General features: G+C 34.4%; 1 protein-coding gene and 1 long non-coding RNA gene across 3 annotated transcripts in view; one reads left to right on the top strand and one right to left on the bottom strand.

The window, feature by feature from the left end:
* Positions 1-16,691, bottom strand: part of LOC126734498 (uncharacterized) — a 159,244-nt gene that overhangs the window by 3,757 nt on the left and 138,796 nt on the right. For both annotated transcript variants that reach the window (XM_050438153.1, XM_050438155.1), the window contains exon 32: positions 13,685-13,941. In XM_050438153.1, the coding sequence (XP_050294110.1) occupies positions 13,685-13,941 (257 nt within the window). The remainder of the gene's footprint in view (positions 1-13,684; positions 13,942-16,691) is intronic.
* LOC126734501 (uncharacterized) lies at positions 1,174-12,443 on the top strand. Its single transcript, XR_007660071.1, has 2 exons — positions 1,174-1,265; positions 11,678-12,443. It is a non-coding gene; the product is annotated as an uncharacterized LOC126734501 (long non-coding RNA).

The raw sequence follows: 16,691 nt of genomic DNA, 5'->3' as shown, positions 1-16,691 counted from the left end.
AATTTTTTAAAATTATAATTGCAAGAATGAGTGCGGTATTTTTGGAAGTCATAAACATACTTTACTAAGACTGCCTCCCTATTATTCAATTGGTTTGGGGAACCATAAAAAAGAGCTAAGGAAATTTAATCGCTCACCTACTCTGAGTGGGGAAGTGATTGAAAACATTCGCCAAGTTGTACGAGACTTTGAGTCTAACGTATGGAAAAATTGTATTGAACACGTTATTAAAAAAGAGAAGGAATGTTACTTTGCCACCCATAGTAATTCAACCTGATATAAATTCCAGTTCTGAAGAGTCAGACTTTGCCGAATAAGCAGCCAGCGATGGTAAGTTTTTAATTATTTCTTGTATTATTGTACAAATTAAAATTTTTGTGTAATCTTTACGCAAAATCGATTTTCGATTCGAGGAAATACATACATATATATTTCTGGAAAAGTAGGAGTTGGAAAAATTTTAAATTTTGGTCTTTTTTATTTTTAATGAGACACCCTACATTTTATACATATCAATTTTGGATTTTACGTCAAATTCTAAGAAATTTGATGAATGATATGACATTCCTTTAGTCAACTGTTTTTAACTGATAAGTTTTTTAATATTATGATATTAAGCATAGTGGAAGAAAAATTTCAACAGAGTGGAACAAAAATTTCCTTTTTTAACTTTTTAAGACCTGTGAAATGTCGTTAATTTTAAATAATCTCAACTATTAAAAACACTTTTTTTAAAAGATGACAGAAAAAAAAAGATAAGAAAGAAAAATGGAATTTGTTTAGTTTTGGCACCCTAGCGTCTATAACCTCTTAAATTTGTCATTAATTTACTAATTTAAAATAATAATTATCTTGAAAAACAAAAAAAAATTGATATAAAATATCTTCAGGTTATATTTAGTTGTATTTCAATTTTATATATGGGACGCCACTAACTATTACAAAACCTCCTGAAATAAAGTTTTTGCTTTTTCATTTTGGTCTGGTTAAACTATAACATAATCGTGTTCTACCAAAAAACCATATCAAGATAAGTTTTACTTTTTAAATATGTTATATAATAATGGAGATACTATTAAATATAATCACAAGATAAAATATAAAAAAATCACTCTGTAAAATAAAAACTATGACAACTATCAAATTTCTGACAACAGCAAATTTCGTTTCATAAAAAAGTAGCAATGCAAAAACCGCAAGGCTCTGCTGTCTCCCAACCCAATAACCTAACAAAGTGTTCGAATTTGGATACCCTGTAAATACACGTAAGTATCTAGATATGAAATATCTGATGCACTAAACATTATTAAGAATATTTGTATGTAGATATAATAATTTATGAATACTTCTCTATATCAGTTTCTTAATATTAACTAAAAAAATTGTCAAATTATTCCACAATATTGTATATTAGTGGCCACTGAAATAGTTGAAAATATTATAACTTATAAATATAATAAATATAATAACTTTAAAATATATAACAAAACAATTTCACCAACAAAAATTTAAGCACAATACAAATATCAAAGCAGACAGTGCCAAAAACTATATATTATATTGTACGCCTATACTAAAAACCATATTCAAATACGAATCCCACACCTGTTCCGTATATTCCGTGGGTGTTTTAATTAAAACTTTAATTTAACAAAAGTAAGAATAATATCGATATTTTTAGCGAAATTAGTCCTATTCGAAAGAAATTTTAAGACATTTTTAATACAGGAATTCAAAAATATTAGATAACGAAATTCATAAATGAAGTTTGACAATCTCGCAAATGCCACAGATTTTTGTTTTCTGCATTCTTTAAATTCTTTCCGTTTACGTCTATTCACTGGGCGAACTATAGATCGTTTTGACAAGAACCTAAATAAGCTTGCCAGTTCAAATTTCCTGGTAATGCAAATGGGCGAATTAAACGTCCGTCCAAGATACCGATTCACAAGTTTACTTTAAATCGGTACTGCGACCTTTCTTCTCGAATAGAGTGGGGTTTTCCAACGCATAAGTGTGCAAATTGTACATATTTATAAAGCCATCCTTTTTGAATGTATTCTCATCCGACCACAGTAAATTATCTAAAAAATTCGGATCCTCTTGATTTTTTTGCAACATTCTGCAGCAAAATTGTAGGCGTGGTTCGTAGTCTCGAGGCAGTAGGCTTTGCATCCGTTGAATATGATATGAATACTATTGAAATCGCCTAGTGATGTCGTGTACTACCGATTTTTGTATCCCGGTTCTTTTTTCGATTGGTCGTGCCGAAGTAGTCCGACCATTTTCAATTTCTTCTAAAACTTGGTCAACATAATCATTACGAGACCTTCCCTCTCGAACAGGAGCATGAGGCATCCTGCCTTCGGAACATGAGCGCTGAACATTAATAAATACACGATAGTCGGGATATCGGTCCAAATTTGGATATCTTTCTTCATAAATATTATATAGATGCTGCTAGAGCATTTCCTTTGCATTCACCATAAATTTATTTATTTATTTAACGGTATCCACCAATTTTACAAAAATAAAATAAGACAAAGATACTAATCTTAATACAACTTAAGCTAGATAATAGTAAGACATAAATCAATCAAAGTTACAAATTAATTTAAAGGAACCTGTTAAAGTAACGAGTCACTAATTAATTAACACAAGTCTAAATTATTACGCCTTAACTCAAGTGGGTCCAAAGAGAGAACTGACATGACCGACTTGTAATCAGTATGACCATTAGCTAATGGAACCTTTAAGTTTAAAAAAAACAATTTCTTAATAATTTATTTTTTTTGACTTTCTGAATATTTTCAATATGCGATTTATAAAATGGAGACCATACGGGACTAGCATACTGCAAACCAGAACGTACTAACGAACAGTACAGAACTTTATAGACAGAGCATGAGAAGTCTTGACTGCATCTAGTTATAAATCCTAGATTTCTATACGCTTTCTGAACTAACTTTTCAGCATGAGACACAAATGTCAACTTAGAATCGAAAATTCCTCCAAGATCCCTAACTTCCGTTACCCTTTGTAAAATAGTGGAACCTATGCTATAATCAAATAATGTAAGATTGCGAATTCTTCCAAAAGTTATTGAATAACACTTCGGAACATTTCAATATAAACTATTAAGGTTGCACCATTCATAGAGATTATGCCAGTCATCCTGTAACAATTGACATTGAACATTAGAATCAATAGACAAAAACAATTTTAAATCATCAGCGAATAATAAAAATTCACAATTTCTTACAAATAATCCTATATCATTAACAAAGATTGTAAAAAGCAACGGACCCACATGTGACCCCTGAGTAACGCCAGATGGCACAGAAAATCTGCTAGATAAGAAGTTATTAATTAATCCGTATACATTGCGATCTACCCAGTAGATAGTCCCTTGGCCAACAAATAACATTTGATCCAAAACCCAAAGCTTGGAGCTTTGCCAGAAGAGGCGCATGATTAACTCTGTCGAACGCCTTCGAAAAATCCGTATAAACAGCATCGACTTGTGAACCCTTACCAAAAGCATTAAACAGATAATCTTCATAACATATTAAGTTAGTAACAACGGAACGACCTTTTTGAAAACCATGTTGACTGTTAATAATAAGGCTTTTACATTGCCATGACAATTGCTTGGTTACAAGTGCATCCAAAAGTTTAGGCAAGGTTGACTGTATACAAACTCCCCGATAATTACTGACATCACTAGTATTACTAGACTTAAATATCGGCGTAATATACGAATTTTTCCAAAAAGAAGGAAATACTCCCGACTTTAAAGACAGATTGAATAAAGTGCAAATAGGCTTCGACAGAGTACATACACATTCACGAAGTAGCAAGCTGGGTATGCCATCCGGTCCCGCAGAAGTCTTGCTCTGTAAGCCAAGAATCTCGTCAAAAACCTCTACTAAAGATAACTCTACAAATTTGACATCGAATTGATCCACAAGCCCTGTCATGTAATATTCAGGTATTTGAAATGCTTTATCAGAATATATGTTTGACAAATATTTGGCAAATAAATTAACAGTATCACCACCCTCATAACTAGTTTCATCATTAAAAAACATATGTTTAGGAATAATATTTGACTTTTTAACATTGCTTACATGTTTCCAGAATAACCTAGGATTTAACAATAGATTATTCTTGGTACGAAAAATATAATCGCGGTAACACTGACCGCTCAAAACACTGCATGACTGCCGAAGCCCAGAGAAAACCAAGTAATCACTTTGCAATTGAGACTCCTTAAACATCTTATGAGCAATCCTCTTAAACGTAAAACTAAGCCTCTTAACTCTCTTGAAAACCATACAGGAAAGCTACCAGTATAATAGGACTTAATAGGCACAAAATAGCTGATTCCTTCATACAAAAGGTCATAAAACTTATTTAGGGAAATATTTATATCAGAAGTGTTGTTTATAAAGGACCAGATGACAGATTCAAGGAAATTATTTAACGATACAAAATCATCATTTTTGAAGTCAAAAAACTTTACTGCATATTTCAGAGACCTTGACCTATATGGTACTGAAAAGACACTTTCATACGGAGTATGTCGAGAGCCAGTCCCCGACAATAAAAAATCATCCGCCAATCCAGAAGACCCATTAATATTAGAAAAACAAAGATCAAGAAATGTGCCTTCCGGATTTGGTAGCTGAAACATTTCTTTACCATCTAAGTAATTAAATACCTGTCCAAGCAGTGAAGCTGGTGCGACATTCGAACACCCATCCGAAAAGGTAACTTTAAGATTTTGATTTTCACTAAACCAAGTGCAGCCAGGTAGGTCAGTTTCCTGCAATAGTAAATAAGCAATTCGGATGGGCCTCAAAGATCTCCAGTACTGTATCACAAAAAGCACTGTATTGACCCATATCAGATTTTGGCGGCAGGTAAACCACACCAAAAACAATATTCTTAAGATTAAGTTGTACAGAAACAAAAACTTGCTCTAACGATGAACAAGAGTGTTTAATTAATCCCGGTTTTAAATCCTTTCTTACAGCGAGTAAAACACCCCCACCATCCTTCTTAGCACTTGTTAGGGCACTTCTATCACATCTAAATACTTCATATGCCGTAAACTCCAATTCAGATGACAAAATGTCCGGAAACAACCATGTTTCAGCCAACGAAATAACATCATAACTGCATCCGGATATTGTTTGCTTCAAATGCTTCAGCTTAGACCTCATACCCCCATCGTTAAAATAATACATTACCAAGGAATCACTTAATCGTTTTTTGGACCTCGTACAATTCTCTTAGAGATTGATAGAACCCCATTGGTAAATTTAACTATCACAACTTTCAGCTTTTTCCTTTCTTTTTTCCAATTCTCCATAAACTTCTCGGATTTCATCACGCTGTAATTTGGTGAAATCCATTTTAATTACTATATTGCTAACACCTAATTTCTTTTTCTCTCTCAAACATTTTTGTACAATCTCGGTATTATTAAAGCACACTTTTATAGGCCTATTATTGGCTCCACGACGTCCAATTCTATAGACCTTAAAGGGCTCAATATGATCTATTCCCAACTTATTGGACAGAACATCAAGTACGAACGACCTTATCATGACTAATTCTATTATTCATATCATCAGAATAACTTTCCTGAACATTAAACATCATAATATTATTTTTGCGCTCATCTCTATCATTTATCTCAGAAATTATACCTTAATCTTATCATTTGTTGGTTGAGGAGGGTCGTTCTTAAATGTTTGAAGTTTCTGTAATTCCTCCACGAGTTTATTAATTGTTGATTGCTGAGAAACAATAAGTTTATGCAATTCAATAATGCCATTCATCACATCACCAATGGAAGCATTTTTCTTAGACAAAATATCAGGTAATGATATTACATCGCCCATTCCTACATTTTCCTGAACAGTCTTAATGAACTAGAGCTTTCATTGTCATTATGAACACCAATACTTGACAACCGTCTGTTGTTAACTGTACAACAAGAACTTTTTCAACAACAACAACAACTTCTTTTTAAAAGTCGCATAGATTTTGTCAAATTCAGTTTTGGAAAGATTAGAGCAGCCTTTGTGAAACCAGGAACGCCACAAGCTGCATTCAACGCAAATTGCTCCTGATTTAATTACTATAACGCGACTGCTACACGGTTCCATGACAAGAAACTCAAAATCACAACGAAAATAAATTAATGAAAGTCCTTACTTTGCTACTTCGTTGGCTCAATGCACAAACCAGCATTAGACAAACACATCAAAAGTCCATACTTTGAACTGTCGTTGACCATATATTTACACCCGACCATAGGAATTTAGTGTAAAATATACAAAACATGCGATAAATAACTACAATTGGCAATGCGGACAGGCGACTCATTAGTTTTACTAGATCAATCACAGCAGCAGGCAAAATGAGAGGAACCAAAAAAAACTGTTACGATCGTACAATAATATCACCGTAAATACACTTATAAGTCTTAAAGTTATTTTTTTTTTTGCATTGCAAAAGGATTTAATGGTCAAATTTTTACTAAACGCGAGAAAATGAGAAAACTTACTAAACGTTTACAAAAATAAATGATTACACGTCGGCCATTACTTAAGAGAGAAAAAAAAACTTAAAACACTGTGTTGCCAACTCGTTAATACAGAAAATAGTTCATTTTAGTACACTGCCCGCCATCTATGATTTAACCTAATTATCACGCTGCTTACATTACAAAACTAACGGAACAAACTGTAAATATTCCTACATTTTTATAAAATCAATATCCAACACGCCCCCTGAATTTAAATGTAATAACAAATCAGTCACCTAATATTAAAACTACATTTAAATTGCCCTGCTTAAGAATACAAAACATAGTTAATAACATTTGTTTAACACACAAGACCTAAACTTTACAAATTTTTCTTTTCCTAATGATTTCGTAAACATATCAGCACAATTATCATTAGAGCTTACATATTTTATTAATAAAACACCTTTTACATAAAGATCCTTAATATAGTGATACTTTATATCTATATGCTTACTACGCTTTGAATTCTCACAATTCTTAATCATAGATATGGCACTAAGATTATCTAAATTTAATAGCACTGGTTTATTTACATGTGTTAAATCACTGAGCACACCTTTGAGATTTACAAGTTCTTGTGCTGCCAGTTCTGCAGAAATATACTCTGCTTCCATCGAGGATAATGCAACGCAATTTTGTTTTCGTGAATGCCATGCTATCAGATTTTTTCCATGAAAGCACACAAATCCACTAACACTCTTTCGAGTCAGATGGTCACCTCCCCAATCAGCATCACAAACACCTATCAGTTCATTGTCCGATTTGGCAAACACAAGTCCATAGTCAATAGTGGAGCTTAAATATCTGATAATCCGCTTAGCTGCTCTCCATGCACTCACAGTTGGCTTGTCCAAATATCCTGATAAATAAGATACGCTGTAGGATATGTCTGGTCTGGTTACTAAGGACAAATACATTAGACTGCACACCAAACGCCTGTATGGAACATTCTCCAACACTGCCTCTCCACTACAGTCTATTTGAAAATTTACTTCCATTGGAGTTGCTATGGTTCGTGTCTCTTCCATTCTAAACTCTTCTAGCAACCTTTTAATCATTCTTCTTTGGGTTATTTGAACACTGCTTGACTCTTTTTTTAGATCCTTTCCAAGAAAACTCTTAACTTCTGTCATAAGTTTAACCTTAAATTCCTGGAACAAGTGATCAATAAGTTGTTTAACTTCTTTATCTGGTCCAATAATTAATGCATCATCAACAAATAATGCTAAAGATATTGATCCATTCACATAGAGACAATAATCGTGTTGTGACCTTGTAAAATTTAAATCTGTCATGACCTGGTTGAACTTCATGTTCCAGCACTTGGGAGCATTTCTCAATCCATACAAAGCTCTCCTTAGCTTTAGGCACTTTGACTCTGTTAAGAATCCTTCGGGTGGTTTGATGTATATGTCATTTTCTAAAAATCCATTTAGAAAAGCTGTGGGCACATCAATCTGGTATAACTTCCAGTTATACTGCAATGACACTGAAATTAGTAATCTTATCGTAGCTAGTCTACACACTGGTGCGTAACTGAAATCATCGCTCTCATTATAAGGTACCTGGAAACCTCTCGCTACTAACCTCGCTTTCTTCACACCATTTTCCTTAATTTTAAAAATCCACTTTGTATCGATGACTTTTTGCCCTTCAGGAAGTTCTTCGACTGGGATCCATGTCTCAGAATTTAAATGAGATTGGATTTCCTTTTGAATAGCCTCTTTCCAGTCTGCTGTTTTACAGGCCTCTTCAAAACTTTTTGGTTCCTCTGGAAGTGCTGTTAGCAGACAATAAGCACTGTATAGCTCATAATCGGATAAAGTCTTGGGTCTATTAACAGTCCTACCTCTCCTTGTTGTAGTCTCTTCACTCCAGGGTAAACGCTCTTCATATTCATCATTACTACCACCGGCATTCTCATCAGCTGCTGCTTCATCAGGATCAGGAGGTTCTGTTGAATTTGTTCTGGCACTTCAACTTGTCTCTCATCTTCCTCTTCTTCCTCAGGTAAGTATACTTGTTTATTTGAATTTCTTTCATGTCCTTCTTTTCCATGGTCTTTGTCTCGGTCTTTGTACTCCATTATGCTCTCGTCAAACCTTACATCCCTGGACTTCACAATCTTCTGCTCTTCTGGCAACCAAAGTCTGTAACCACCACCACAATATCCAACCATGATTGCCTTCCTGGCTTTTGCATCCAGTTTATTACCTTTAGGTAGTATGGTATACCAAGCTCGACAACCAAAAATTCGAAGTTTGCTTAGGTCATTCCTACCATGCCAAATTGTTGAGGGTGTAACTCCTTTGGGTAGAGCTCTGGTTGGGGTACGGTTTAATTCGTACACTGAACATCTGAGAGCCTCATCCCACAGGGTTTTTGAAATACCTGCAAAAATGATTTTAGTCCTAATCTTGTTCAGTAATGTTCTATTCATCCTCTCGGCTTTCCCATTTTCTTGATGTGTGTAAGGCATTGTGTACTCTAAAGACATACCATTTTTCTTACAAAAATTCTGGAAATCTCTTGATATAAATTCACCTCCATTATCTAATCTAAAGGCTTTGACCTTGACTTTATATTGCCTCTCAAGATCTTTAACATACTGTATAAGATTTGAGCTAGCCTCATCTTTGGTTTTTAATACTTTGATAATCAAAAAATGTGAGTAATCATCCAATATAGTTTGGAAGTACTTACCACCATGTACAGTGGCTGGTGTGATTGGTCCACATACATCACTATGTGTCAATCTCCAATCGCTTTGGTGACCCTTTTATTCTCCCCAAATGGGCACCTTGTCGCCTTTCCTTCCATACAACTGCTATATTTTGTCACATTTTGACAATCCAAGCTGCATAAGCGAGTCACCACCTGCATGGCCCAATCTTCTATGCCATAAGTCCTCCACTGATATATGGCTCTGGTACATATGTGGCTCAACTATTTTATCTATAGATAAAACATACAACCCATTCTGGGTCTCACATTGCAATGTGAAGTCTTTACCGCTTATGGTAGTTCCATTCTTCTCCACAATTATCCGATGTCCTCTTGAGGTTAGTTTTGATGCAGACAATAAGTTGTGCTTCATTTTTGGCACAATGAGAGCTTCAATAGATAGTGTGATACCTTGACATTCTGTTTTTAAAGTACCAATCTTATTCGACTTCAAAATTTCACCATTGGCTATATGTATGCATACATCCTGTGGTAGCACCTGCACATTATGCATTTTATTTTCCAACCCTGCCTGCACAAAATGATTACTTGCCCCTGAATCAAGAACAAAGCTGACTCTACCCTCTAATTGACTGCAATAGTTAGCTGCATACAGTACTACTTCAGTAGCTGCGTTTACTTGATGCCTCCTAGTATCATTAGCCCCTTTTGTTTTCTCTTGAGTATGAGCTTGACCTCCACTCCTAAAACCTCTATGGTTACCTCTAAAACCTCTGTAGCTTCTTCCTCTAAAGTTACGCTTCTTATTCTACAGTGTCATACTGCTGTGGCAAAGATAATAAAAGATGACATGCCTTGTCACTATCACTCAAGTCAGATCCATGTTCTCTCAACTCTCGAATAATGGTGTCAAATTTCAAAAAATGATCTTCCAGCCTCTCACCTGTATGAGTCTTTAAATTGAGAAGTTTTCTCCAACATGACAGCTTTGTAAAGGAACTAGACCTAACAAAAACATTCTTCAGGGCCTCTAATTGGTCTTTTGCATTTGTGCAGTCCTTTATTATGTCCAGATGCTTATCTGATACTCCTTGGACAATAATCGACTGAGCCTTATAGTCTTTCTTTTGCCACTCATTTCTTTCTGTTGTAGGAGCCTCCTCACCAGGCTGACTTACTTGTATGGCCTCTAAACAGTTTTCCCTTCTCAACAAAGTATGGATTCTAAAATGTCAATTATTGAAATTGTTCGCCTCCAGGATTGGCACTGTATTATGGTTTTGTCCAGCTATAGTCTGCTATTTCTCCAGACAAACACAAAATAACGACTCAGAATACTTTGCACCCAAACAGAAATGCACTATTAAACTGTCTACAGCTTACTTTCTACCATAATCCTTTTGCCGCGATAAACCGACTCCTGGCCACTGGGCCCATAACCTCTTAAAGTTATTTTTTTTTTTTTTACATTGCAAAAGGATTTAATGGTCAAACTTTTAATAAACGCGAGAAAATGAGAAAACTTACTAAACGTTTACAAAAATAAATGATAACACGTCGGCCATTACTTAAGAGAGAAAAAAAAACTTAAAACACTGTGTTGCCAACTCGTTAATACAGAAAATAGTTCATTTTAGTACACTGCCCGCCATCTATGATTTAACCTAATTATCACGCTGCTTACATTACAGAACTAGCGGAACAAACTGTAAAGATTCCTACATTTTTATAAAATCAATATCCAACAATAAGTACAAAGCACCTTGAGAGAGAGCACAATGAGCTTCTAATTAATTAGCCGAAAAACTATCATTTTGTCAAATATTTTGCAACTTACATAAACACGACTTATTCGCTAGGCTGCCGCGACGTGAATGTCGCTGTGAATTATTCTAAATGAGATGCATGTTTGCTTACTCTTGGGCGGTATACAGCAAGGGCATAATAAATGATTAACCAATAAAACAAACAGCTCAAAAAACACAGTCCACAGGAAATGAACTCAAAAACAAATCCAAAGCAAAAGGTAAGAGAAACGTTAGGATACAAGCAAAGAAGTAGTTAGTTCACGGAATACTGTAAACAAGCTAAAGTCCAAAAATGTTTGTGGTTTATTGCTATGGGGATAAGAATTACCTTCGCTCTTGATTTTTTAAATTTTTAAGTTAAATAAAAACATTTTAAACATAACTTAAAAATTTGTTTAATACAGTAAACCACAATAACAGTAAACAATCATATTTTTTGTACATATGGGGTAATTTTAAAAGTAGATTAAATGAGCCAACTTTATAAGCAAGGTTGACGTACAATTTTTTGGCTAACACTAGGGGAGGTGAAATTTGAGTTATTAAAAATAAAAATTAATAATATTTTATTTTAAAATAGATGTCCTATTAAATGGAAGGAACGCGAGATAGCTGGGATACATATCGTGGAGACCGTGTAGGTCATATCCTACAGACAAATTTGGGCATGGAAAAGCTGCCGACGCGATGGGTGCCGCGGCTGCTGACGCCATGATGGATTCACTGGTACACATCAGAAACCCAGGCTCGGTCGAAGCAGTGGACTTCATGCTCCGAAGACCCACCTATCGGATCGAAAGGTTACGACCACCGTTTTCTGGGATTCACAAGGTGTAATCTTTATTAACTACCTGAAGAACGGCAAACCGGCTTCTATAAAGGTCTACTATGATGAATTATTGGGCCGACTCGACACAGAATAGCAGAAAAAACTGCCCCATTTGGCGAAAAAAAAGTGGTCTGTCACAACAACGCATGTTCTCACACATCCGCCATCGCCATGGCCAAATTGATCGAGGTTAGCAACGAATTGCTGCCCCACCGTATTCTATAGATCTGCCCATGCGTCACCTCTTTTTGTTTACAAATTTGAAAGATTCCTTCTTATTCGGATTAAAAATGTTAATCGAATAAGGAGGTTATGACCGACCTTCAGAAAAATTATTTTTTAGTGGGGTTAAAAAAGTTGGAGCATCGCTGAATAAAGTTTATCGAGCTAAAAGAGGACTATGTTGATAAATAAACCGTCAATTTCGTAATCAATCAAATTCTGAAAGATATACAGGGTACGTCAAGAAGTCTGGGCAGCAGTCAACTTTATTTTTTTGAATAGAACATCTAATTTATTAATGCATTTTTGAATTCTAAGATAAATTTCAGACACATTTCATGGATAACATCCTATATCAATCTTATTAACTATATAACTCTCGGTACTTTTTTGTGTCACAGGTGGGACACTTTGACTTTGATTAATAGATTTGACATGTTCACTAAGTTCAATATTGTCCGAAATGGCTCAATTAAATGAAAGAGAAAACATTATATTAACAAGGTTAAAGGGCCATGGTGATCATGTTAGACCATACGAAGAGGTCGCTAATTTATTTAATGATTTATTTCCAAACCGAAAAAATTCCGTCCTTATAAAATTCACTAATTGCAAGAACTTTTGGAAGATGATTTTGACAGGAGGGTCGAATTTTGTGAAAGAATCATGGCAAAACTAGACCAAGATTAGAACTTTGTTGTGCGTGTTTTTGGATTAAGCTATATTTATGCTTCATGGCATTTAAAAACCATCAAAACTGCAGGTACTGGAACGATGAAAATCCGCATTGGATACGGGAAGTGCGTACCCAGTATCCCCAAAAAGTTAATGTATGGCCTGCGATCCTTAGAATCCACACAATTCATCAGCATTTTGAATATTTAATTAAATAGTTTCGCTTTGTACCAAAGTTTCTATTAAAATACCAACAACCATGAACTGAATCCAACTGCGCTTTTTTCTTTTGCCATTAAGTCTTTTAAATTGAAATGTTTAGGTAACGCTAAACCTATTTTTTTTAAAGACAAATTGTTTACTGTAAAAAGAAATTTATTTCAACTTTATCCGGTGGCGAAAGTTTTGTTAACATTTTCGTATGTAAAAATAAAAGTAACTGAATTTTTTTTTTATTTATAATACTAATTTAATAAATTTTTCATCATTTTTGTATTAAAATAATAATATTTTATATAAAGCTTACATAAGTTTTTGTATTGGCTTTTGTCTAAATTTGCCTATCTATCATTCAACAATGTTTTAAAATATATTCCTACTTTTTTTAAGCAACGATAAAACTAAAACACTTTATGAATACGGGCTACAACTTTAAATTTAACTTGCCAGACATCATTAAAAACAAACCATTTGCAATGCCATGACCTTATTCATCTGCCTCGCATATTGAGTCCAGAATAAAATGTAAACCAAATTGAAAAAATCTACCGCGCTTAGCTCTCAATTTTAAATGAATATCGTATACCTTCTGATTACATATGGACCTAAAAAAAATTACTGAAGAAAATTGTATAATCTTACCTGCATTACGCTAATAATGTCAGCCCCTTCAGTTAAAACAATGTTTAAAGAAGCCTCCCAGCAGAGCTGATTCAGCTCCATATGCTGCGGAAGGATCGCCTTTAAATTTTTCGTAGGGACCGCTTCCGAGTTTCCATAGTCGACAAACAACACGTCCACGTATCCCAAATCAGCTGTTTTAATTCCCGTAATTCTGGCTCTGTACCAGTCGTTGTCCTCTGAAAAGGGTGCGAGGCATGGCATACCGACTTTAAACTCTGAAATTACAGATTATGGTTTTTATTTTACGAGTGTAAGTAATTGTTGTAACTGAGTGTAACTATTTAATTAGTTTATACCTTAAACTATTAAATAGTAGGCTAAAATGCAAAGTATATATATGTTGCTTTAACCCATTAACGCCTAGCGTTACCACATGGCTACGGGAAACACGTGACTACTCAAAGTGCGATGGCATTGGCCATGCGCTAGTAAATTTGTTGCGAGCGTGTATATACCAATCCATATCACCAATCACTGTGTGCAAAAACCACACGTTCGCTTATTTTCCGTAAAAACGGCGAACTATGTGTGTTTAGTGCGGTTAAATTTGATAGTTATTGAAACATCGTGAAAATATGGATATACAATTCAAGTAAGTATAATTTATTTTTTATATGTAATAGTGGGGGATATTTTGTTACACTGTGATGCTCAGAATACTATGGCTTATCGTTGGCCAAATTTGGAATAAAATCCATTGATAAGTTAGTAAGTTACAAGGGCGTTAACTTGTATGTTACCATATGGCAACACTAGGCGTTTGCACTAAGTAATTTCAAATAATTACAGATATGGCTTTTCACTTGCGGAAGCGCTTGGTATGGTGTATAACGATGATCTTGACGGCGATATTTATGGTTTCTTCATTGCTCTGATAATACAAAACTAGACAAAAATGATAAGTTCTACAAGATTTGGCCTGTCCTAGAAATGTTAAAAAAAATCTGTTTAAAAAATTTCGTTCCGGAACAAAATTTGGCTTATGATTGGCGTGAGATGGATGGATAATTCAGTGGTAACTATGATGTCTACTTCTCATAGAGCTCAAGTAAAACAAGTCAAAAGGTACTCACAACAACAAAAGAAAAATATAATGGTTACACGACCAAAAGTTATTGCAAAATATAATGCCCACATGGAAGGAACTGATCAGATGGACCAGAACCTTGGCTGCTATCGCATCGGTATTCGCGGTAAGAAATGGTATTGGCCTTTGCTAACCTGGATTTTCGATGTTGCTCTTCAAAACTCCTGGATACTATACAATCGATCTCGAAAACAAAAGGTTGCACAGTTAGAGTGTAAAAGAGAGGTGGCGACCGTATACTTGAAAAAATTTCAAGTTTTGCCGAAAGGATCTGGGCGACGAGCTTCTGCATTGGAATCTTCAGATTCGCGAGTTTCGGATAATATTCGGTTTGATCGTTTTGACCATTTAGTTCAACAAACAACACAAAACAAACGAAGACGATGTGCACTCAAAACATGCAACTCCACAGTAAGAACCATGTGTTCAAAATGTGATGTAGGTAACGGCTAATATCTCAAAATGTAAGTAGCTAAAATTAAAAAACAAAATTTTTACAGCTTCCTGAACGTATTTTTAGTAATCTTACAGGAGCATAAAAAAGTAGTATAAGAAAAATAATTCCGGCGCTGATGGGTTAATGACCCATGTCATTCACCCAATATGACATTAGTTATATACTCTGTATAACGTATATTCCTTGTATAATATTGCTTACTGTTAATTCCCGTAATTGCATAGTCAGTATATTAATATCTTATAAATACGGGTGAAACCAATTATATATAGCTCATTTGTTGGTAGTACTTGCTGTCAATCTGAATAAAAGTTTTTTAAAAATATCGTTTCCTTTTTTGAGAAGAAAACTGGCGTAGTCGGTAGGATACACCAAGCGGGTTGATTAAAAAGTTTCATCGCGAAAATTTACAATTCGCTTTCGTTAATTAATGGTGTATAATGGTTAAGATTAATGGTGTATACCCAAAAACAAAATTCAAAATTCGGTAGTGCATTGGCAAAGGGCTCACGACCAGGGAAGAAACTGTCCTATTGGTGCGAGGTGAAGAACATACATCGTCCGACTCTCATAACTAACCTCCAGGGAAGAGACAAGCATCGCTCGTCCTATTGGAATGAAGATAATTCTATTGCTGTCGTAAGTACATTGATTTTTGTTTATTTGTTATTTTGACAAGGAAGATTTGATATTTTATAGTATTGGAAGATTTATTTGATTTATTTTATTTGATCGATTTATTGATTTGATTTATTTGTAGAATTCAAGTAGAATTCAATTTTATTTCTTTGTCGTATTTGAACGTCTTTACGTTACTTATTTTATTTTTGTGTTACCATTAAAATAGCAAAATGCCAGATCCAAATTATGCGTTAATTAGGTTCCAAGCCGATAACATCCCCCCATTCGATGGTAACCCCAGGCAAATTAACCGCTTTATTTCCGCCTGTGAAAATTTTATTAAAAACCATCAAGACGCAACAAATGTTAATGCAACTATTAATTCTTGCTTATTCGATACCATTCTAACAAAATTGACTGGTACAGCTGCTGATTTGGTAGCATCCCGAGTAGAATTAACTACATGGGAACATGTTAAACAATCCATAATTAATACGTTTGCAGACCAACGATCGATAGATTGTATAGTCCAAGATATTATTTTATGTATTATATAATATCTTGGATATTATATTATATTATATATAGATATTATTTTAAGTTATTATTTGTTGTAAACCACGAAAAGAAAAGTCACCCCAACAGTTTGGTATAAGGCTCCAGGATATACGTAACTTACTATTCTCGAAAATTAACGTTAGTAATGACGAAAACAACAAGTTCTTAAAATTAAAGAGTATTCTAACTTAGTTGTAAAATATTTCATTAATGGTCTTAACTACCATATGCAACTAGTAGTA

The sequence above is a fragment of the Anthonomus grandis genome, chromosome 3, assembly GCF_022605725.1.
Source record: "Anthonomus grandis grandis chromosome 3, icAntGran1.3, whole genome shotgun sequence".
NCBI classification, from domain to species: Eukaryota; Metazoa; Arthropoda; class Insecta; order Coleoptera; family Curculionidae; genus Anthonomus; species Anthonomus grandis.
Note: the sequence above shows the minus strand (reverse complement) of the source record. Positions and strands in the feature narration are given on the sequence as shown.